The 22922-nt window shown below is 47.6% G+C and overlaps 3 protein-coding genes across 4 annotated transcripts in view; 1 reads left to right on the plus strand and 2 right to left on the minus strand.

Moving 5' to 3' along the window:
• The window catches only part of PLA2G6 (phospholipase A2 group VI), a 16800-nt gene extending 16126 nt beyond the window's left edge, over positions 1-674 (minus strand). Inside the window, exon 1 of the mRNA XM_005421929.2 lies at positions 649-674. Within this exon, the coding sequence (XP_005421986.1) occupies positions 649-674 (26 nt within the window). The remainder of the gene's footprint in view (positions 1-648) is intronic.
• On the plus strand, positions 114-2940 carry MAFF (MAF bZIP transcription factor F). The gene is made up of 3 exons (XM_005421842.2): positions 114-130; positions 796-849; positions 936-2940. Exons 2-3 carry the CDS (start codon positions 814-816, stop codon positions 1347-1349), a joined length of 450 nt encoding a protein of 149 aa, XP_005421899.1. The 5' UTR covers positions 114-130; positions 796-813; the 3' UTR covers positions 1350-2940.
• A 3558-nt stretch (positions 2941-6498) lies between these two features.
• Positions 6499-22283, minus strand: TMEM184B (transmembrane protein 184B). Of its 2 annotated transcripts, XM_031057723.1 has the most exons (9): positions 22028-22283; positions 19588-19753; positions 16241-16331; positions 15632-15707; positions 11998-12089; positions 11541-11710; positions 9412-9606; positions 8526-8549; positions 6499-7488 (listed from the first exon to the last, which is right to left on the minus strand). In XM_031057723.1, exons 1-9 carry the CDS (start codon positions 22226-22228, stop codon positions 7247-7249), a joined length of 1257 nt encoding a protein of 418 aa, XP_030913583.1. In that variant the 5' UTR covers positions 22229-22283; the 3' UTR covers positions 6499-7246. The 2 variants fall into 2 exon arrangements, with proteins under 2 accessions (XP_030913583.1, XP_005421900.1); XM_005421843.3 differs by lacking the exon at positions 8526-8549.
• Between the last annotated feature and the right edge of the window lie 639 nt (positions 22284-22922).

Raw genomic sequence — 22922 nt, forward strand, 5'->3', positions numbered from 1 at the left:
TCCAGCCGGCCCGGCTCCACCTTTCCCGCCGCCCCCCTCCAGCCCCTCATTCCTCTCGGGGCGCTCTCGGCCCCGTCCCGCCCCCGTCGTCCCTCCGAAGGCTCTCCTACCGAGACCGGGGTTCCCCGAGGTAGGGAGAGGCTGCTGGGCTGGGGTCCGGCGTTCCGGACCCCTCCTCACTCTCCGAACCCGGGGACGGGGAGGGCCCGGCCACCCGTGAGGGGCAGGCACCGCTTCCGTGACTTTCACGCCTGGGCTGCTGAATCACGGGGCGGTCACTTCACCCGCCGGCGCTTCGTGACCGCGACCCTTCGCCCGCCCCCGGAGCTGGGACACCCGACCCTTCCTTGCGCCGGGACCCGCGGGGCTCTCGCCGGGCAGTGGGGCGGGGTGACTTCGCCACGGTGTCACTCGGTGGGGCTGCTGCTTTTACTTTCCCTTCAGCCTCGGGCGGATCTCGCCTGTGTTCCCTCCCCGCGGGGAAGGCTTGGCTTCCCAGCAGGCGGCTGGGGCATTTTGGGTCCCCTGGGCAGAGCAGCATCCCAACCCTCTCGTGATGGGATGAAGGAGAGTGGGAGGACCATCCTTGCCCCATTATTATTATTATTGCTTGCAGTCATCATTGCTATAAATATTATTACTGTGTACTTTTTAAAAGGAGTGGGATGAGTCATGCGGCCTGGGGTGGGGGGGATGTGGGCAGCGGGCAGGGGACCAGCAGGGCCAGTGTCCTCTCTTCTGAGGTGAGGAACACGGGGCTGGCAGTAACCGGCTTTTCTCCTGGCTGCTCAGCAGGGCCGGAGTGAGGAAAGGATGGCTGCAGACGGGCTGTCCAGCAAGGCTTTGAAGGTGAGCACCAGTGGGAACAGGGGCTTGGGAGTCATGGGGCTGGTTTTGGGGGTTTCAGACAACCCAACCACCCCTCTCTCCGGCAGGTGAAGCGGGAGCTGGGGGAGAACACTCCACTGCTGTCAGATGAGGAGCTGATGGGGCTGTCAGTGCGGGAACTCAACCACCACCTGCGGGGCCTCTCCAAGGAGGAGGTGGCGAGGCTGAAGCAGCGTCGTCGGACGCTGAAGAACCGGGGTTATGCTGCCAGCTGCCGAGTGAAGCGCGTCTGCCAGAAGGAAGAGCTGCAGAAGCAGAAGATGGAGCTGGAGTGGGAGGTGGACAAGCTGGCCCGGGAGAACGCTGCCATGCGCCTGGAGCTCGACACCCTGCGTGGCAAGTACGAGGCCCTGCAGGGCTTCGCCCGCACCGTGGCCACTCACGGGCCCCCCGCCAAGGTGGCTACGGCCAGTGTCATCACCATCGTCAAGTCTGGCACCAACCAGGCTGCCTACTCCTAGTGCTGGCCTCCGTCCCCCGGCTGGACACAGTCCTCCCCGGGGTGCCTAACCCATGAATTGCCTCCCAGCCCTTCCCCAACCTCCTCCCTGTCAGGACCTGTGCCCAAAATCCTCTTTCTCCCATCCCTTGACCTCCAGCTCCCCCTGGTAGGGAGGGCTGCTGCTATGTGGGTGCTCGGATGGAGGACAGGACCTCACTGGTGGCCCCCATAGCCCCGTCCCCTCTTGGGTGTGCAGACAGGAGAGAGCAAACCCACACAGTGGGGAAGTCTCCCACAGCTCCAAGCTGGTAGGAAAATGCCAGGTGCCTCTTTTTTATGAGAGGGCATGGGAGAGCTAAACGTGGGCCAGGCAGTCCCAGGAGCATGTGCCAGAGAGGGAAAAGAGGAGAGAGAGGTTTTGCAGTGTAGGGGAAGAAGGCATGATAGAAGGGTATCAGCATTGGGCAAACAACCTGTACCACAGCTGGAGTGGGGGGGGAGGTGGCAGCATGTCTGAAATCTCTGGGGATGCAGATGGCAAGGGAAGGTTAGCAGGTCAGAGGGCGAGATAAAGTGGCTGCGTGTTAATGCCTGGGAAGGGTGAATGGAATGGTAAAGCACTGTGGCAGCTTGTGGTGCTGGGGGACGCCAGAGATGACAGTGATTGGGCGGGGGGGGAGCTGGGAGACGTGAGGGGGTCAGCCCAGGCTGTTGTCCACAAAGGGGAGAAGCAGTGGTGCTGTTTTCTCTTTATCATGCACATCCTTCACGCCTCTTCCTGCTGCCGGGACACTCAGCCTGGCCGGGTGTCTGAAATGCAGCAGCACCGGCAGGAAGGAAGCAGAGGCAGCTGGAGCAGAGATAAACACTGTTTGGCTCAGCACAGGCCAGCTTGTATGGCTCCACCAAGCCTCCCCAGTGCCCCACTGCCTACAAGGTCCATGGAAAGGTGCTCCCAGTCCTCAGAGTCAGATGTGGAGGCAGAGAGAGGGGTGGAGGTGCAGGAGGTGGGAAGTAGGGGCGGAGAGCATCCCTGCTCCTTGGAGCTGCCTGGCAGGCAGGTAGGCTCCTCCCTTTGGTTTTCCTCCAGCTTGGACACCGGTGTGGGACAACCGGCTCTTGAGCAGGCTGAAAGGCTGGAGAAGAGCTGGGTTCTCTAAATGCAGGCAGCACAGGGGAGGGAGCAGGAGGCAGGTCCATCTCGGGATCTGCTGCTGTAGATGATTCCCCTGCCCCTCCGTTCTGCCCCTGCCTGGTATTGCCACGCCAGCCGCCCTGGGCTGCAGCTTCCATTCTTCCCTGTAGAGAGGTGCCTGCCACTCCTGGATGGGGCACTGTGGTTGGCATCCCCCACCCCGACTCCTCTTGGGTTTATTTATTGCACGAACATAAGTTATTTTCACGTCCTCTTTGCCATTCCGCCTCTCGGCACAGCCAGGATGTTGGTACAGAGCCGTACTTTATATTTTATATATGCAAATCACATTTTATCTTATATAGAGCAAAAAAAACTTATTTATTTTCTGACTTACAGTATGTGTCCTACCTGACTCCTCTGTATTTTGTAGACTTTACAAATAAAGCAAGTTGTTTGTTTTTTTTTTCCACAACGGGAGTGTGTTTGGTCCTTCTTGAACTTGGGGCAGAGCTATGTCTGAGACCAGGTTTTCTGTCTCCCTCTGGCTTTGCTGCAGGACATGCTCAAGAATGTGCCCAAAAAAGATGGGATGGGGGATAGCTCATGGCTTTTTAGGACAAAACCAGATTTATAGTCTCTGAGAGAAAAGGGCTAAAAAAGCACGCCTAATGCTGAATACCACCCCCCAAAGCACTGGCTTTCAGGAGCTGTGCAGCTGTGCTGATTCAGCTTTTCCTGGGAAAGATAATGCTTTTCACTACAAAAATTCCCACCAGGCTGTCCTTGGACCAGGTGCAGGAGAGGCAGGTGCAGGGCATCTGTGCCCAAAAACTTCCCTGTTGCGTGACCTTATCACCTTACCTGTGAACAGCAAGGAAAAAAACAGTGAGCTGCCCACAGATGGCAGGAGAAGGGGTAGAAGTGTGGAAGGCACCTTATTGGGAGATGAAGCCAGACCTCCCCCCTGTGTGGAAAAGCCACCCTTCCTCAGAGCTGAGCTGGAAGTGGTGAGCATGTTCCAAGTTCCCAGGTGGGCCAGGTCCCCAGCAGGCTGCAGCACTCGGGATGGTTTGGGGGGTCTGACATTCCCATTCCCTCTGCCACTGCAAATGGTCCAAGCCCCAAACACTGCTCATGGAAGAAAATCCCAGAGCCATTGTTTGCTGGGGCCCCCTCCCTCCCATCAATGTTTCACAGTGAGCACCTAAGGAAGGATTCATCTCTACTCCAGGCTTTTGACTCATGGGCTTCTCTCCTGCCTTGGGCCAGCAGTGGTGTCCCAGCCCAGGGTGCTGCAGTGATACTTCTCCATCAGCTCCTACACAGACACCTAGAGCTTTCTTTCTGAGAAGAGGACAAGAGATCCTGACCCACCAAGCCCCAGTCCCTGCAAGGAGGAAAAACTCAGAGAAATCACACAGACAGCACCACACAGAGGCAGCTTAAGTACAATCTATATTATCTCTATATTTTTTATTTGTCATCATATTTGCTCATTTCTGCGGAGTATAACGTCACAAAGACCAAAATAGAGAGCGGCTTGTCGCTGAGCTCACATCAGTTAAACACAATAGGTACAAAACTAGGTGACTCTGTCTTATTTATCATACTTTTTTTTCAGTCATTTATATACAAAGAACTACTCTATATGGAAAAATAATAAACAAATCCCATGGGTATGTTACATAGTAAACAAAAAAGGAAGGAAGGAAGGAAGGAAGGAAGGAAGGAAGGAAGGAAGGAAGGAAGGTAGGAAGGAAGGAAGGAAGGCAGGGAGGAAGGGAAGGAAGGAAGGAAGGAAGGAAGGAAGGAAGGAAGGAAGGAAGGAAGGAAGGAAGGAAGGAAGGAAGGAAGGAAGGAAGGAAGGAAGGAAGGAAGGAAGGAAGGAAGGAAGGAAGGAAGGAAGGAAGGAAGGAAGGAAGGAAGGAAGGAAGGAAGGAAGGAAGGAAGGAAGGAAGGAAGGAAGGAAGGAAGGAAGGAAGGAAGGAAGGAAGGAAGAAGGAGAGCGGAAGCAGGTGAGGGAGAGCAGCTCCAAGGCTCTACTCCTGGAACTGGCACATTTCCTGGGTCCTGGGCTACCATGAGCAGACCAATGAGACCATAGATGCCTCAGCCTTCTTGGTCTCAAGCTCTGGATCTCGTATTTGTTCCTCTGACACGAAGTGGCTTCAGAGCCAGTGCTTGCTCTGGCACTTGCTGGTCATGAGGAAGAGCAGGAAGCTCAGTGCTGGATGATTTTGTGTGGTGTTAAATAAAATATATATATATATATATAAAATTATAAAGTAGGGCAGCTGGCTTGTTGGATACTAGCTCACCAGGCTCCTCCAAAGGCAGCTGGTGCAAAAGTTATACTTGAAACCATTACACACAGGATGCTTTGAGAATATCCAGATCCTCTGCACAGTGCATATATATACACACACACATATATATATATATGTATGCAGGAGACATTTCAAATTAAGTTCTAAGACATGCTTCTCTCAGCCTGGACCACCTTCATGCTCAATGGGGCACTCACACAGATTTCAGCCAGCCAAATGCAACAAAGACTGGGGGCAGTCACCAAGTGATACTAGGACATCATCAAGGCCTGCAAATGCAAAGAAAGGGGAGGATGGGAACATGTCCCATGCTCCACTTTCCTAAGAGAGAGAAACATCAGTATCTCACATTAAAGGAATATTAATCAAAGCCATAGAAAACAGAAGCAAAGTCTGTTCAACCTTCAGCCCTGCTTTCCTTATGCATGAGGATATTTTACACCAAGCCCACACAAAGCCTGGCAGAGTGTGTTTGCATGTCTAATTAAGCAGTCACAAATTTAGGAAAACTAGTAACCAACAGCATGGCATTGCAGGATGTGTGTGAATGGGGAAATGCAGCAGCAGAGAAGCTGCTGGATCCACTGACCCTGCCTCCAGCTCCCTCAACAGTTCTGTTGATCTCACCTGCTTCACCATCCCCCAGAAACATCAGTACAGGAAGAGGCACTATCCTTAAGCTTTTTCCTATCTCATCCTCACAGCAGGGAGCAGACCTGCCTCTCTTCAAGCCCTTTTGCCCAGCTTGGGCAGAGGTGCTGAATAAATGAGATGCTCTTCACTCACTGTTGCTTCTGAGACACTCAATGAACAAGCAGATGGATTAGGAAACAAATGGAAAGGTAAACTCCAGGCAGCAAACCAGACTCCAGTTCTCCTAGCAGGACAGCAAGGAGCAATCCAGAATCACACAGGTCTGCTCTCGGCAGGGGAGGTGTAAAGCAGGAGAGGAACAGAGAAACTACAGCTGAACACAGCAGTTTGCTCCAATCTCAATTCTGCTTCCTGCTTGCAGGTAGGAGCATCTGAGCTGTAGCACTTGAGTGTGCTGCCTACTTTTCTCCTAGATAATTTTAAGCAAGCAAGAGGCATTTCCTGGTCCCTGGATAGATCTGCAGAGGGATCACTTTTGTTTTGGCTCTGTTAAGTACTCATGGGTTCATCCAAAACCCAGCAGAAGCAAGTGGAAGCTTCTCCCACTTCCATGGATGCTGGCTCCACCCTTGATAGCACTGCAGGTGCAGCAGAGCCTGTGAAATGTGCAGCAGCAGCAGCAGCAATTGCTGCCTGAGAAAATAAAAGAGACAAATTTGACCAGCCAGGTCATGTCAGGTTTCAAGTCTGCTCCAGTCTGCCCCAGAACAGCTAGAGATAAAAACTAAAGGAGTGTGCAATATTCCTTCCTGAATATTCCAGCCTAAGGGTGAAACCTGTGTAGCTCAGGGGAAGTCAGTGATGATAAACATGAGGAGAGCTACCTGTGAGAGACCAGGACCTGCTCTGGCACCTACCTCTAACAGGGGCAGATGTGATGCTGGGGGACAGGAAACAAGAAGAAAAACTAGTTTTGTGTTTACATATCTTCCCTTCCCAAAGAGGGGTGAAGGGGCCAGAGCTCTACAAACTTCCACCATCTATCATAGCCAGTCCTCAGTCTTACTAGCAGGAGAAAGATGCTCCAGGGAGGGTCTTATTATCCAGGGAGATGGGAAGCTTGGACACCTGGTGATTAAAAAACTCCACCCTTGTGAAAATATAATTCCGTCCCCACTGAGCTTTAACAAGCTTTTATAGCAACTTGAGATGCAGGGAGCCAAAGAACATGCGGAAAGCCCTGTCCTTTTCCCCTTCACTCCCTCAAGTGACTCCAGGACTCATAACCAGGTGCTCAGAAGGGTGGGGACAGATGTTCCTTACTTAGCACTCAGGGCAATGGCTATTTAGAAAGACCAGTCTCTGGTGTGGTCCTCAGAACGCTTATGGCTGCATCCTCATCCTATTTCCCAAGGATCAGAGAGATGTTAGTACCAGCGAGCTGGGGAGAAAACTGTGCCTACATCAACCATTCTGGAAAAGAAATAGAAAGCAGTCAGGTTGTCCTGTTAGAAAAAAACCAAAAACATTTTTGGCTACAACGCTAGGCTCTGGTCAGTCACACTCCACACCAAGCTGGGCAGGTGTGGGAAGCCAGAGCCCCAAACCCTGGAGCTTTGCTTGAATCAATTCGATTGCTGCCATAAGCAATGGGCTCAAGCATGGAGTCCTGGTCATTCTGCCACCTCCGCATTGCTCATTGTGTCCGTACCCACAAAAGCTAATGGGAAGTGCCCACTTCTGCAATCTTTACTCTCTAGGAAGTGATATGACTTGTGTGTTTCTCCATTAATAAATTATTAAAAAAAAAAACAACAAAAAAAGGAAAATGACAGCCCATGCTGGCAATTTCCCCCCCTAGAATTCATCATCGGAGCTCAGCAAGAGGGTCTTCTCGTTGTCTCGGGCGCCGGAGCAGCTGTGGGAGCGCGAGATCACGTGGCTGCCATTGCGCCAGGGGGGACCGTGCTCCAGTGTCGACTGCTGCGTGTACTGCTGGTAGGCTGGAGAGAAGTTGTGGATCGCATCTTGGACAATGTCATGGGGATTCATGGTCTCCTTGAGGCTGCTGGAGATGCTCTTCATGGGAGCACAGCGACCTGTTTGGATAAGACAGGAAGGGACAAGTAAAGAACACTGCTGCCTTCCCCACACCCTTAATGTGACGGTAAGGAGAACAGGGAACATGCAGTCCTAGATCCCGCAAAAGGTGTGTTACAGACTTCTGTAAGCAGCTGCTGAGGAAATGCCACACAAGTAGTGCTGAGTTTTACCAGTGGTGCTCCTAAACCCAGACACCGTGAGTCAAGTGAATCCACCACAGCACCAAATGGGGGACATAACACGAGAACGGGACATACCCACAGTGACAACCTCCACTACACACTACTGGTGCTGGCCTGGGTGTGCAATGAATACAGTTAGGTAGGGAGGTGCTCCTCTAAACACTTTCAGAAGACAAAAACTAAGTAAATTCTAAAAATATAGGAGAAATGGCATTTGCCATTCCACTCACCGCAAATTAAGACTGCTAGGTGGTATCAAAGTGCCCATGGGAAAGAGATTATACGAGTAAAAAGCAGCACAAAGTAGGGAAAAGAGGGAAACAGGCAGTACTAGAGGCAGAACTACCCCAAGTGTAATGATGACACCATAAAGAACGCAGCAGATGGAGAATGTACCACCCAAGTGCTAAGCACAGAGGGAAGCGGTGTCTCCTAGGAGCTGCCATGTCTCATGGCTTCTAGGTTCCATTTCCAGTGTGGGCTTCTGGCTCTGCTCAGTTCTGGGGATGAGCTCCCTAGGGAACCCAAATATGTTGATCATCTGTGGCAATTATAAAGTGAAGGGAGGCTGGGGTGAGAGCAGCTCCTTTGAGAGCCTGCACAACTCTTCAGAGACATTCCCAGAGCTCTGACACAAATGCCCTAAAGCTCTGCATTAATGCCCACGCTGCTGTTTTACTACTTGTAATCCAGACAAGCCTAAAGCAGCTGTGTGAGGCACTGGAGTCACAGACTTGCAAGGAAAGGGGAACAAGGGGCAGGGCAGGTTGTGGGCAGGCTGGGAATCAGGAGAGAACAGCATCCCAGCTAAAAACCAACTGAGACAAAGACACAAAGCATGCTGTACCTACCGTATGGCCCATATGATGGAACAGCTGCATCAGGGACCAGTGGCCAAAGCAAGGGAGAGATAAAAGGAAGAGGAGAGAAAGACAGAGACAGAGGAAATAACAAGAACTGAACAAGGCCCACTGCAGAAACATTCCCCACTGTACTGACCTGTAGTTTACCCTTTCATCACCCAAAGATTTCATCTCCCCCCACTGCAAACACCGTTCTTCCAAAACCTCTGGGGCTGGCTGGAATGGAGGGGTCACCTACACTGACACTGCCCAAGGGCTGCTGTGTTCCAGTACCTCAGTACAGATCTCCTCCAGAAGGAAGCCCTTTATTTGGAAAGCACTGCACAGACTAGGCACGAAACCCCTTTTTCCCAGAGATAACATTCATCTTCCCCAAAATAAGAATCTTCCTTATAGCAGCCCAGCCCTCACAAAGTCATTACAGGAAGATCCTCCTCTGTGACAAACATATTGCCAAAGCACAGCCTCATCTTCCCAAGCCAGATTCAAAACAGAGCCTGTTTTAGGCCCTGTCCCTCCTGCCTTCAGTCTGTTACACAATCTGGAGCAATGGAGTTCCCCTTTGGGGAGACAGGAAGAAGGACAAACCCATTCTACCGAAACAATGCAACATCTTACAGCCCTCAGGTCTGCAACAAGTTGTCGTGGGTGGCATACTGGGGAACTGAAAAGGGAACAGTGCAATTCAGTCAAGGTTTCTGCCCTGGAGAGCTGTTGCACAATACATCTGTTCAGACACCACACAGGAGGGGATGTGGTGTTTTCCAAGCTATCGGGTTGGGAGTCATATCAGTGCGCTGGCTGCCTGAGGGACCAGCCTCTACCCAGTCTCACTACCAAAGAGACAAGCCATATGCACTGGCATGCTTCCTACCTTGGGCATCAATCCTCTTGTCCACATACACTTTGTATGTGAAGGCATGGCGCAGGGCAATGGCTGCAAAGAACATCTCCACACAAATGATGAAGTCTTGATAGCCAGCAGCTACTGTGCCTTCACCCACAGACACATTAGCGGAGTGGATTTTGGGGATGGCACCACACTTTTCCAAGATGGCCAACAGCATCCCTAAACAAAGTAATAAGTTCATGTAAATGTGCAGAACACATGGTCTCACGGTAACTGTACAGAATGGAAATAGCTGTTTGTGCTGTATGTCCTAGACACAAGCCCACTCACCATAGGAGCTACAAACACGCACCTATGGTCACTTGTACAACAGAGAAAGGAAGAATAAAATGAGACAAATACATTTAGGCAAAGAATGTTCAAACACTGATCCTCTTCTGTCCTCAACTGACACATAAACTGTGGAACTAACTGCTGTAGGACTTGATTAAGTCCAAAAGGGTAAGAGAAGTCAGATATTTCTGTAAGCAATCCTGTGATCTCAGTGTTGTCCCAAAATAAGTTCTTTCACGCAGTGTGCAAGAGGCCAATCCACACAAAGGGTCAAGGTATTTGGCTAATTTACAGTTTTGCACAGAAAGGGGTGCTGGCTGGCAAATCCACAAAGCCAGCATGATGACTACCAAAGCTTTTTGCTATTTATACACTTTACCAAACAAAGCCACTCATGTTCCTTGGCTAAAAATTAGCTAATTCTCTTTTTAATTAGCATTCTGTCTTCTATTGGTTAATGGATCTCTCCCTGCTCATGCTAATTAGTCTGCATGCTCAGTGTCTCTCTCCTTTCGAGCTGGTGGTTTCCTGGGTCACTGGCCATGATCTCCCCCTGCCAGAATTACCTTTTACTCTGTTGGAGCTGATTCAGCACAGTTGCTGAGCTGTCTTTATTAGTTTCTTCCTTACCTTGAGGGTTCTGCCAAATGTCTTTGTGGTTTATAAATTCTGCATTCTTCGTGTCCACTATCTGTGGTACATCCCCAAGCTTTGTTAACCTCCCCTGAGGTCACTGAAAAATGTTGATCCCTAAACCTTAACAAGGCAGTTCTACTGTCAAGTAATTTGTCTTTCTAACACCTGGACATCACTTGGAGCTTGTTTGTTAGCTCCTGTTTCACAGATTAAACCTCTTTTCTTGTTGATTAGACTTGAAAGCATACAAAGATCAAACACCAAAGAACATCCTTTCTTAAGAAAATTTTGACATATTCCACATTTTTCAGCATCAGCACTTGCACTAGCTAGAACAAAAACTAAAGTAATAGAACTTTTCATTTAAGCATATTAGTGTTTTTGACACATCACTGTAAGAAAGAGGTTTCTCCCTGTCCACAGCTTAGTGGCTGAAGAATTTCAGAGAAGACAAAGTGTGTGACCAGATGCCCCAAGATGATAAACCACCCAGCTTATTAGTTTGTCTGTAAACAGGGAGGATGGGCTATACTCCAATAGCCTGAATTCCACCTAAGTTCCTACTCAATTAGTCTTTGAAGTGCAACTCAGTAAACCTAAGTAGGGCATTGAACAGGGAAATGCTTAGAGCCAATTAGTCAGAAGCACTAAGCTTAGGTGGAATTTCAACTTTTGGACTGTGCCTCTGCTTCATGTGTATGAATTCTGAGTGTCCTTCTCCCAGCAGTGGTTCTGTGGCAGTACACACTGCATCCAGCCAGCTTGCTCCTTCACATACACCACAGACATACCATTAAAATTTTAATTTTAGAGCACTAAAAAAAGTACTAAAACTTTTTAGATGTGTCACTTTAATCAATAAAATGGCAGCATGCAGATAAAATGTTGGCAGCTTGTGCTTTATGATTGTTTCAGGAATGCAGAAAACTCTTCACTCTATCAGCTGATTTTGCCAAATACAAGTTCTTGTGCACACACAGGGATAATAAGGATTCAGGAGCATATAAACAAAAATTAAACCGTGCAAAACAGCTTTCCCAGAGAAAAGCAATGAATGACTATAAACCAAATGGAATACAGGAAGACATCTTGTCTATTAATCAACATCTGCTCTATCAACTCTTGTGTCTGAGCCCCTGCAGAGAGCTCTTTATGCCTACCAAGGGGAGGGAAAAGCAACTCACCTTGCCAGAAGGACAGGAAGATGACAGATTTCACCATGAAGAACTTGAGGACTGGGCTATAGGGACTGAGCAGCTCACGTGTGGCAAAGTAGAAAAGGAAGAGGGCATACAGTGCCAGGCTGACAGAGATGTTGTAGATGATCGTCACATAGAGGTAGCCACTGGTTACACTGAAAAGAGAAGATATATATGAATGCCTGAAACTTCAGCATGTTTTCCCCTTGCCACTGTCAATGGAAAGTTCCAAGAGTCCATTTCCTTCCTGCCTCCCTGTCCCATTTCCACCTCCAAACCAAGGTAGAAGAAACATGAAGCTAAAAGAGGGCTACTTCTGCCTTCTTTTCTCATGCACATCAACCCATGTACTCCCATTTTTTCCCAGCACGCACAGAGACAATCAGCAAAGCCAGGCAGAGAAAGGGCAGCCAAATCTTGCATGCTAAATAAATAAACTTACTCAAAGTCACCATCCTGGTACTTGCCAAAGGCCTGAAGGATGACTGTGCTGATCGCCATGAGGGGCTTCACCACACAGAACTGCAAGGTAGCCTACAGGAATGAGAGGGGAGCAATGAGAAGGCAGGTGGTGCAAGAGGACAAGCTGCCAACAGCATCACAATGGAGTGTCCACTGGGACCACTCAGCAAGGCAGTGCAACCCAGCCCCAACAAGATGTCTGACCCTGCCACTTGCTAATTGATTGTGCTTGAGGACTGCAGCACCCAAGAGGAGATGAAGGAGTTTCAGAAGATGTACATGTGCTACCTACTTGTCCAGAACAGGAAGAAAAACCTCTCTGTAGGGTTGTTCCTAGAAGCTGTGAGCCCCACTCTTCCAGAGCTGCTTTTCACAGGCTGTGCTGCAGCACATTTATGCACTGTAACAGTACGAAAAGTAAAAAATCTCACACTGTGCTATGGCACAGACACAGCAAGTTTAACAGAGACATACTGGAGAAGGAAAGCAAACTCCAGTCCACAGCTGTCACAAAGTTAGGCAAGAAAGTCCCCTGGATCAGAGGGGAACCCCACTGTTTGAGGAGGAACTTTTGACAACTGCCACAATATTCAGGCGTTTTGTAAACATAGCAATGTGTGTTGCCACACACAAGTTAAGAGCTATTCTGTGGTCATCCACATGACCTTTACTGAGTCTCCCCAGAGATTCCATGGCACTTGGGACCAGCTCTATCCGTTCTGCCCGTATAAACTACTACTCCTATTGGGACTGAGTGTTCTCTCAAAGCCACTGCATTCCTCAACTTTCTGCAGATGTTGAACTTCAAAGTCCTAAAACAAGGGAAAGACTTATGGCCCTAAAAATGTCTCCCTGAAGAGATGTGACCTATGTCGCCGGTTGGCCACAAGGTTTTCGGGGTGAAGGAAGAGACGAGATGGGCTCCATGATCAGAAGGCTCGATTTATTAAGTTATGATATAAACATCTATTTTAACTATACTAAAAAGAAAAAGAAAAGGAGAGTTTCCAGAAGCTGCTAGCTCCCTAAGAATAGAAAGTAAAGAATGATCAACAACCCTTGCTCTCTCGGACTGTGTCCGAGAGAGCTCAGTTGTGGATTGGCCAGTATTTCCAAACACTCAATCTGGGCCAATCCAGAACTGACCTGTTGCATTCCACAGAAGCAGATAACCTATTGTTTATGTCTGGTTGCTGAACTTCTCAGCTTCAGCAGGGAAATCCTAAGAGAGGATTTTTCATAAAAGAAATGTCTGTGACAGACCTATGTCCCCCTGAAGGAGGCTAGAAGAGCCTGGGTAGGTGCTGACCTGTGTGCATGTGGGGAGGGCTATGTATGGAAAGAAAACCAAACAGTAATAATTGCTTTGGATACGATGCAATTTGTTAGTGGTCATAAGACTTCAAGGAGATTAAAAACCCCAGCACATGCCAGTTAGTGAGTCACTTTAAATATGTGAACTGGAAAAGGTCAAGCTAATTGGTAAACAACTCCATCCTCTGAGCTTCCCCTCCTTCTGATTTGGGGACATTTTAACCATTTCCCTGCAATCCAAACCACCACGTACTATTTTTAGCTGCTTCCCTAGAAGATGTTACAGCATATGGGAAGCACATGGATGGTGTGTGACCCATGTGTGAGGGTCACCAGGCAGAGGCTCAGCAAAGAATCTTGATCAAGACATCTTTAAGGAAACAAGCTGTTTGTATTTCACACCACAGACATCAGCACACAACCTCACTGCTGGAGGTCCACAGGCAACACAGGCAGACTGACTGACCCACAACAAGCACCTGCCTGAGAAAAATTGGGGGGAGATGGTGTGAAGGTGGTAAGAAAAAAAATTTGTAACACACAGATTCCTTCAGGATGAAAGGGACCAGAAAGAGCAGAAAATGGGCAGGTGGTGATGGGAGGCAAAAGAAGTGCTGGAGTTACTGAGAACAGGGATAAAAAGGGCAAGGTGTTCCTTTCAGCACATTCCTCTTCCTGATCATCACCATGGTGGATACTGCACAGGTCAGCACTGACATTTGTTCTGTTGCCCTTTCACATCAGCCTTCCCAGGAATCTACTTTGAAAGGTCTTCCCCAAAATCCTGAAAGTCTAGAAGTACCAGAAAGTGAACCTTGGCATCAACAATTTCTCACCAAGACAATATTTAAGTTCAAGCCAAGAAAGATGGAAGTATTTCAGCATCTCTTTGCAATACACCTCCCTCACAGCCTCCACAGCAGACTTAGCAGTTAGCAACGGGCAGGCATGAGTAGAAAAATTGCTGCTAGATACCAGCAAAAGGAAAGCAAAATATCTACCAAAGACAGAGTTACCAAAAGAGCTGCGATTTGTGGAGGCCATCAGAAAAAACACACCTTCCCCATACTCCAAGGTGTGCTTCTAGTCTTCACTGTTGTGAATAAACTTTCCAAACACAGACATGTGCAACCCAGGTAGTGACTGCAAGAAGCTGTGGGACATGAGAAGCAAGAAGTCTAAGAGAAATTATTTCACCAGCATTCATTCACTTTCATGGGTGTTACCTCTGCTTACAATATATTTAAAAGGTAAAAATTAGCATTAGGAGCAATAAGAATAGGTAATGCAGTGAATCAACCAAAGGGTGTCCAGATGAACCGCATGAGAAACAGCTGAAGCAACATGCTGGGTTCAGACTAGGAAAGAAATTATGAGGCATGAAAACAGAAAAGCTGTAAGGACAAAACATGGGGCAGGGACAAATAGAGCACATAAGCAAAAGAAGCAGTCCTTTGAAAATGGCCTCTTGTGCAGCACAGCTTAACACTGGATATTACCATGAGGCTGCACTGTACTTTTGATGTTCCTGCATATTGCTAAATACAGAAGATGGGCCATGATGTTCAGGAGAAGCCAGGGCAGATATCTAGACCTGCTGACTGAAATTACAATGACCTGAGCCCTTTCAAAGAACCAGACCTGCTTCACACTGCGTCCACAGAAACCTCCTGTGTTCATTTCAGCAGGTGAGCAAAGCCTTGAAATTCACCTGCTGTTTCATGACAGCCAGAGGTGACTGACCTGCAATGAGCAGACAAGGGCTGTACAGAGGTTTAGGCCTCCCCCATTCACCCACCCTTGACATACCCAGTTCAGCACAGACAGACACACATGGTGAGCAATACTTGGTTCCTCCTACAAACCAATGTGTCATGCTTAACCTCCACCCCTCCTCAGCTCCAAACCACAACAGCAGCACTGGGAATTCAGGGGGCTGTTACACAACTGTGGGGTGCCTGCGACACAACACAGACATCAATTTCTTGGAGTTGGGACCTCTGTAATCCAAAAATTAAGATCTTCTTTTCCTAGGATTAACATCAGTTCCAGGAGATAACTTGTGTCTTAAACTAAGGCCTTCCTGATGTGGGGTTGAGTAGAAAATGTTAAAATCATTCTTAACATATTTAAATAATTCTTAACACCAAACCAACCCTGAAACACCTCCTCTTCTCAGCAGTCCACAGGCCTCTCAAAATGCTATTAGAGCTCAGATCAAAGATCTCAGAAATTCAGCAGCAAAAGGCACCACTGCCACCCCCACACACTTTATTTTTGCCGAATGTCCCAGCCCATACCTGTTTGCAGAATCTCAGGAATCCAATTGAATATGTCTTTCCCCACAGGCAGCAAGTCCCATACACACAGCTGGACCTGAAAGAACCAACACAAGATGACAGAGTTCACAAGCAAGATTTGGGCAAGAGTGCAAGATTCCTAGCCTCTTTATCCACCTCTCTGTAGCCAAGTTGCAGGACTGGTGCTTTCTCCAACAATGACTGTAGTTACGGCCATACCCTCTTCTAGAGATGTGTCTAAAACAACATCCTGACTATACACTGCAATTTTTTTTTTCCTGTCACTGAATAGCATGGGGAGAAATATAGATCCTAGAGGAGACACACACAATCAACTGAAGACAGAAAAGATTTAAAGGAAGAGAAGGGTGTAGGAAAATAAACAAAGGAACGGGCAGGTGTCCAGAAAAACTGTGAATCAGTCCAGCTTGCCTAAGAGGATGTGATCAGCCTGATCTGTCTCAGAGCAAGGTAAATCATCATCATCCATGTTGCCCAGTTCCAGCAGACATTTGCCACCTGACACAGTTTTTCACGACAGGGATAGAGAAACAGTAGATGGGCACAGAAGGAGGACAGCGTCATGCTGTAAGCAGAGTAAATACTCACTCAATTGGTTTCCCTCTGATCTCAGACATGATGGAGCTCTCCCCTCCCAAGTACTCATAGCAGAGGCTGAGAAAGTTGTATATTACAAAGGCTGCAAAGACATCAATCACAGTAAAATGACAACCAACTTCAAAACAGGTGCAAGGACCAAAAGCACAGGCAACAGACCAAACATTAGCAGGGACTGCTTATGCAGCACCTTGCTCTTCAAAGCACCCCAGATTTTCACTGCATTTATCATCCTACCTCAGCACTCACAAGACTATCTGAATGGGAGTTTGGCCAAGGTCCCAGGCCAGTTCCATGACTCATGCCAAAAGGGTCACAGAACCATTTAAAACTGTGGTCGGTCTCTGTTTTATTTGGCATTTGTAAGATGCCATTCTTTACAGGGTTCCTGTGCATTATTCCAGGACATTACACTGGTACTAAATAATCTGGAAAAGGTATCTCTGATCCATCAGCCACATGTTATCTCCTGTATTTAACCTTTTAGCTGATGAACACAGTTTGTCTCTGCCAGGTAACCAGGCTATAGACATAAGAGTTGGAGAAACAAAGAGTTTATAACAATCAGTGAAACTCTGTTTCTATGTCTTGTGAAGACTTTTGCAAAATAGGCTCTGTTCTTCATTTTCTCAAAAAGATAAAATTTCTTGTGTGCTGAATAAAATTCTCCTTAGGCCACCTCTTTTATGTCTTCCCCAGAAACCTGTTACAGATGACAAACAGACTGACCACTAACACTCTGCCCCATTTCAGTTCCCCATAACTACAGATGTATCTCCTTTTCATGGGATCCAAACTCACTTAAATGTGCATGAAGTGAGCCTGTATACACCCAGTCTGCCACTCTCTTGACTTGTTGCAATTGCTGTTGGACCCTCGAAGTTGTCAGATTTTTTAGGGCAAGGACTGTACTTCTGCATTTGACACAGACAGCCCAGGGCAAAATGACAGACCAGATGACCTTTCTTGCAACATTATATTCTATGGTCACCTGTGTCTGGACACTCTCTGGAATGACAACACTCAAATCCTGGGTTTTGCCCCAAATAACTGGGATAGAAACAGCAGTCTCAAGGAACTTTAAAATAAGAACAGAAACTTAATAATGTACTAGACTGAGAAGCTGATCTCCCAAGCAGCCAGTTATTAGACCTGAGGTCAATTTTTCCACATGAATGATCTTCCAAAGTCAGACAAATTCTTCTATAAGCATCTAAACTATGCCCTGGCAAAGAGATACTCCACTGCCCCCAAAACACTTACAATCTCAAAACACTTACTTATGGCTTATAGATGTGTCTAGCTGGCAAGACTGCTATGGCACATAAAGCCAGGGGTATACATGCTTCTACGTATGTAATTGGGATATTGTTACTCTATCTGTAATCCTTGTTATTGAACAAAATTCACACAGTAATAATTTTGCCAAAGCTTTAATTAGGACAGAAAGCACCAACCACAGAAAAATTATTTAAATAACTGTGGTAACCCCTTTTGCCTTCAATTTTCCTGCAACTTAGCTGACAGCACCCAGAGGAAGAAAAGCTAAGCTTTTCCTATTGTCCTTCAGTGACCCCTGCCCTCTGATGTGGTCATTACAATACCAGCTGCCCATTCCTCAAGCACTAGGGAAAAGATGACATCAGAGGAAGAAAACAAAACAAAACAAGAGGGAGAGATATCTGCCCATTCACCCTCAAAAGAAGCACTAACTAGCAAAGCTCATCAAACCAGCAAGGAACTCTTCTCCCATTCCCATCCACATCCATCAGATGGTATTCATGATATCAACCAAAAAAACCCCAAACAAACCCTACTTGTGTCAGTGTTTCTGACACCCTGGTTGGTATAGAAGCAGTGACATGAAAGAGTAAAACCAGAACAGGCTCCTCCTAACACACACTACAAAATACAGTCCGTAAATGGCTTAAGATAGCTTTCAAAATGTACTAGTAGAGTCTTCTTCCTCCATTCCGTAATAGCCCACTTTGCAATGTAAAACCTTTCTAAAATATAAAGAAGGTGGATGGCAAGAGACAAAAAGGCTATTTTGAGCAATCCCCAGAAAAAGTGAGGGAGAGAACCTGCTTTCCAAAGGTGTCTTCACCTCCACTTGTAGTTTTCTCACACAGGCCAACCTGCCGAGGTGAACCCTGGAGCACCGGCAGCTTCCTGAGCAGATGCTCAAATGCTTGCAAACTCCCAGGGCAAGAGAGGCAGAGGGACAGTGGCTGTTACTAGGAGAGCAGCAGGCTTCCTGCTAGACCCAAACACATGCACAGGGCGGGGAAAGAAAAAACCCAGGCCCCAAACAAAGATGCTTTCTTGCATCATGTGTGCGCATTTGCCATCTGCTGCTGCATCCAGAGCATTGCTGTGGACGTGAAGGAAGGCCTGCTGGTCTCTTCAGCTGATTTACTTGTTCACATGGCCAGGGGCAACTCTCTGCATTGCAGATCTCACCAAAACAACTGGACCAATGATTTAGGATTTAAGAGGTTATGGTGATAAATTGTCCTCAAAAAGACACTGCTAGAATGCAGTATCTCCTGCTGAGTGGGTAGAGGCTTCTTACAGGATGAGACCAGGAGGGAAGTTACAATAGCATTTACAGGAAAGTAACCATTTCCCTCACATACACTGCTAGTGGTATTACATCACTGCAGCAGACAACCAAAACCAAGCAGGTGCTCATCCTGAACATGGCACCCTCTCTTCCACAGGACTCCAAAGCACTTTACACTTCACCAGCCCCAGCACATGGCCACTGTGCTACCCTGTGCAAGCACACAAATGGCCCCAGGATGGGACCAGAAGAATACACTGCTAACAAGCTGCACCAGGAACACAGGACAAAGCAGTGTCTGGCTGCTAAGTGCTGTTAAAAGAGGCAGCAGCTAAGCAAAATATCACTTTCTAACACCCAGATACCATCAGATTTTTTGGCTTCACCAAAAGCTTTTACATTCTTGAAGCAAAGAACCCCAGAAAATCATAAACTTAGTCTCTACAGAACCCCGGAGGGAAGGCTTGTGCTCAGAGGCCAGTGAGGGAGAGGATCAAGTTGGACTGGGCTTTGAGCAACCTGATCAAATGAAAGGTGTCCCAGACCACGTCAGGGGTGCTGCACTAGATGATCTTCAAAGGTCCATCATGAGACAAACCATCCTACCATTCTATGATTTTCAGTCACTAAGCAAGCCATGGTCATCCAGTTAGGCACACTATTCAGTAGGTGATAGTGATGCTGTCTCCAGAAATGCTGTTTTCAACCAGAAATAAAGTTCTCTCAGGGCAGAGACTTCCCACCCCCCATTTTCAGCCTGACCCCTCCTTACCTTCATAGCAGTCCCGCACTGTGCCAAAGTAAACATAGTACTGGTCATTGGTGAAGAACAGGAGGCTGAGCCATGAGTCAAAGGCATAAATGGGCACGATGAAGAGGATCCGCACGATGTAGCGCTGTTCGTTTGGGCAGCTGTAGCAGCGGAGATGCATGTAGATCTGAGAGACGGACACGGGAGACAGGGATCAGCGGTACATGGAGCACAGAGGAGAAAGCAGAAATGGAGAGTCAATTGGGCCAGGAAAAACAAACTCACAAAATCACCTCTCGACTGCCTCCAGCAGCCTCAAGGTGATGAACATAAAAGAAAAGATAAATCACTGTTATTGTATGGCATTGATATAGCAACCCTTAGTTTGCAGACAGGGGGAAGGAGAGGGAAGAGAAAATGGAGGCATTTCTAATCTAGTTTCTTATAGGGAATTGATTTATTTTTACATAACCTTGCCCACATTCTTTTTGTTCATACCTTTTTTCCCAGACATCAGTTCTACAGTCCTGCTATCCTCTTTTAAATACCTAAGATTCATTACACTGCAGGCTGCTTTGCTCTGAAAAACACACTTGTTGTGAAGACTCTCTCTTTTGGCTCTTTTGGATGCTTTCGAGACTTTCACCTGAAACAGCCTAAGAGAGCCCTTTACAGCACATCCCAAAGCTGATAAGCCACAGGCCATCTGCTCAAAAGGTGTTACTCTGCACATGGGTGACAGCACAGCCACAAAGGGTCAGCCATCAAGGGAGCTCTGAGCTCATGCAGTGTGCTCAAAGGAACCACAGTTTGTTCTGACTGCACACATGCCGATCCCTCTAAGTCATTGGCTGGGGGGAGCACAGCATCCCCACCCTTCCCTCTCCCACCACTCACAGTTTCTTAGCCATCATCAAATCCCACACTTAAGATGCTTTTTTACAGATACCCACCTCCTGAAAAGGTACTGACCACAAGCACACCCTGAAGATGAGCACAACCCCTGCAATGCCCTAATAACACAGGCAGAGCTTCAGCACGATTTGTGGGTGCACTCTCTTGACCACAGAGTCAGGAGAGGCAAGGCCTCTGTAGAGCAATTCCCACTGAGCTGCTGTCCCAGCTGCTGGAATTAGTAACAGCCAGCTGATTACATATGTGGCTCACCACTGACTGTTCTGCTGCCTGAAGAAGTACAAGCATTTGTTTGAAGCTCTGCCCTGCATTTTGGGGTGCTGTGAGGATTCTCCAGAGACTAAAAAAACATATACTCTCATCTTTCCACTGTAAGGGAGAGGGGCTTGTGCCTCCCCAGCTGTCTGTTTCTTGTTCCTCCCTGGTCAAAACTGACTGAAGGGCTCAAAAATACATCTGTTTCCTTTCCCTATGAAATGCTCAAAACCACTTCTGATTCCTCTTCTTAACCCATGAGGAGCTCATGCAAAGCTCATTTCCTAAGAAGAACAGGTTGAAAGTAAGCTAACAAACCTTAGAGATATTTTTGCCTTGCGACAATCCCAGTGATACATCTCATCCAGCACAGAGACAGCTGACACCAGAGTTCAGATGACTCCAAGCTTTGCCCTTGGGATGTCAGAAGAGCCCAGTGATCCGTGTGCCTGGGAGAGCACAGGAACTGCTGCCGCGTAAGAGGACAACAGCGCGTTTCAATCAGCAGTGTCTCTCTGGCACTGACCTCCGTGGGTTTCTTCAGAGAAGGCCATTAATGCCTAACTGTGCATTGCTATACTGCACAGGAAAATTTCTTCCTACCCTCAGCAGGTGATCAATTTGACAGGAGGATCCATGGCACTTGTAATTGTTACCCAAGCTGGTGAAACTGCAGGTGTTACTCTTATTCATCTGTGACTAATCCATTTTTTACCTTCACTAGCCCCTGTACTCCATCAACAGGCTGTACTTCTCTACATTCTAGTCATCACTCTGGAATCTACAATCCAACAGGTACAAAACATGGGTTGATAAATAACAGGGCTTGTGTTTCCCCACTGTATTTTTCAGTTCACATGACAACTGCATGAAAGAGAGGTAGAGAACAGGATGCAGGGTTTGACTTACTCAGGCTCCCAGGACACCTGCCCCAGAGAGAGGGGAGGAGGAAAAAATTAAAATTAAACATTTCCTGCTACTCCTTTCCGCAGCAGAGTTCAGCCTGTGGAATCCACTGGCACAGGAGATCAAAGGAGCAATGTCAAACAACAGGTGACTAGGATCTTTTAGCTAGCAGCTGATACAATAAAAAATGGCAATATTCAGCTAAAGACCTGTGAAAGGATGACCTAAGATAACATATCTTTCTGCAAACCTTCAAGAGATGGTCAAATGTTTTATACCTGCTAGTTTTAAAGAGTATGCTTCCTCTCCATTCACACTATGGAAATGGTCTGTTCTTCATATGGGGAAAAGGAAAGGATGAGAAGTACAAGTGACAGGGTTTTACCTGATGGCAGGTGATGAGCAAAGCTGTCCATACAAAGAAACCTGAGATAGCCTGAGCAGCAGTGGTCATGAGAAATATTGGCTGCTCCACAGCCGTGGGGCTGCCATCCTCTGGCATCCTGGAGAAGTTAGGAGCCACAGCTGGAGTGGTGGCAGTTGACCCCAGTCTGGGGGCTGCAGTGACATCAGTCATCATAATCATGGTGCCTTTTGGTGTGAGGTTCCAGTTGGGATTGCTAAAGAGCTGCCCACAGGCCAAGACCTGTCAGGGAAGAGAACCACAAAGCAATTGAACCCAGCTGAAAGGAGTCAGGAATGTAACAGAAATTTGCATCTCTCACATGCCTTCCACCAGGCTGCTCACACGCTTTGTGAACAGGACCTGGGTGAGTCTGTCACTGCCACCCCTTGTGATATAACAGATCATGTGGTACTCAGGAACCGCTGACAGCCCCCCGGAGATCATGAAATCTGGCCACTCCCATCATCACCCCCCTTCTGCAATAAAAATATATAAGATGAATATAGCATTCACCAGAGATCACAGAATCATAGAATGGTTTGGGTTGGAAAGGAACTTAAAGACCATCTAGTTGAAAGCCCTGAGCTATGGGCCAGGGACTCCTCCCACTAGACCAGGTTGCTCAGAGCTCCAACAAACCTGTCCCTGAACACTTCAAAGGATGGAGCATCCCTAAGTCCTCTGGGAAACCTGTGCCACTGTCTCACCTCTCTCACAGCAAAGAATTTTTTCCTAATATCTAATTTAACCTACTCTCAGTTTAAAGCCATTCCCCTTAGTCCTATCACTACACACCCTTGTAAAAAGATCAGACGGAAGTATCTAAACCATCCCTACTGGAAGATGACAGGCACTCTTAATTTAACATCTCTAT

Source organism: Geospiza fortis, unplaced genomic scaffold (genome assembly GCF_000277835.1).
Source record: "Geospiza fortis unplaced genomic scaffold, GeoFor_1.0 scaffold173, whole genome shotgun sequence".
Lineage (NCBI taxonomy): Eukaryota > Metazoa > Chordata > Aves > Passeriformes > Thraupidae > Geospiza > Geospiza fortis.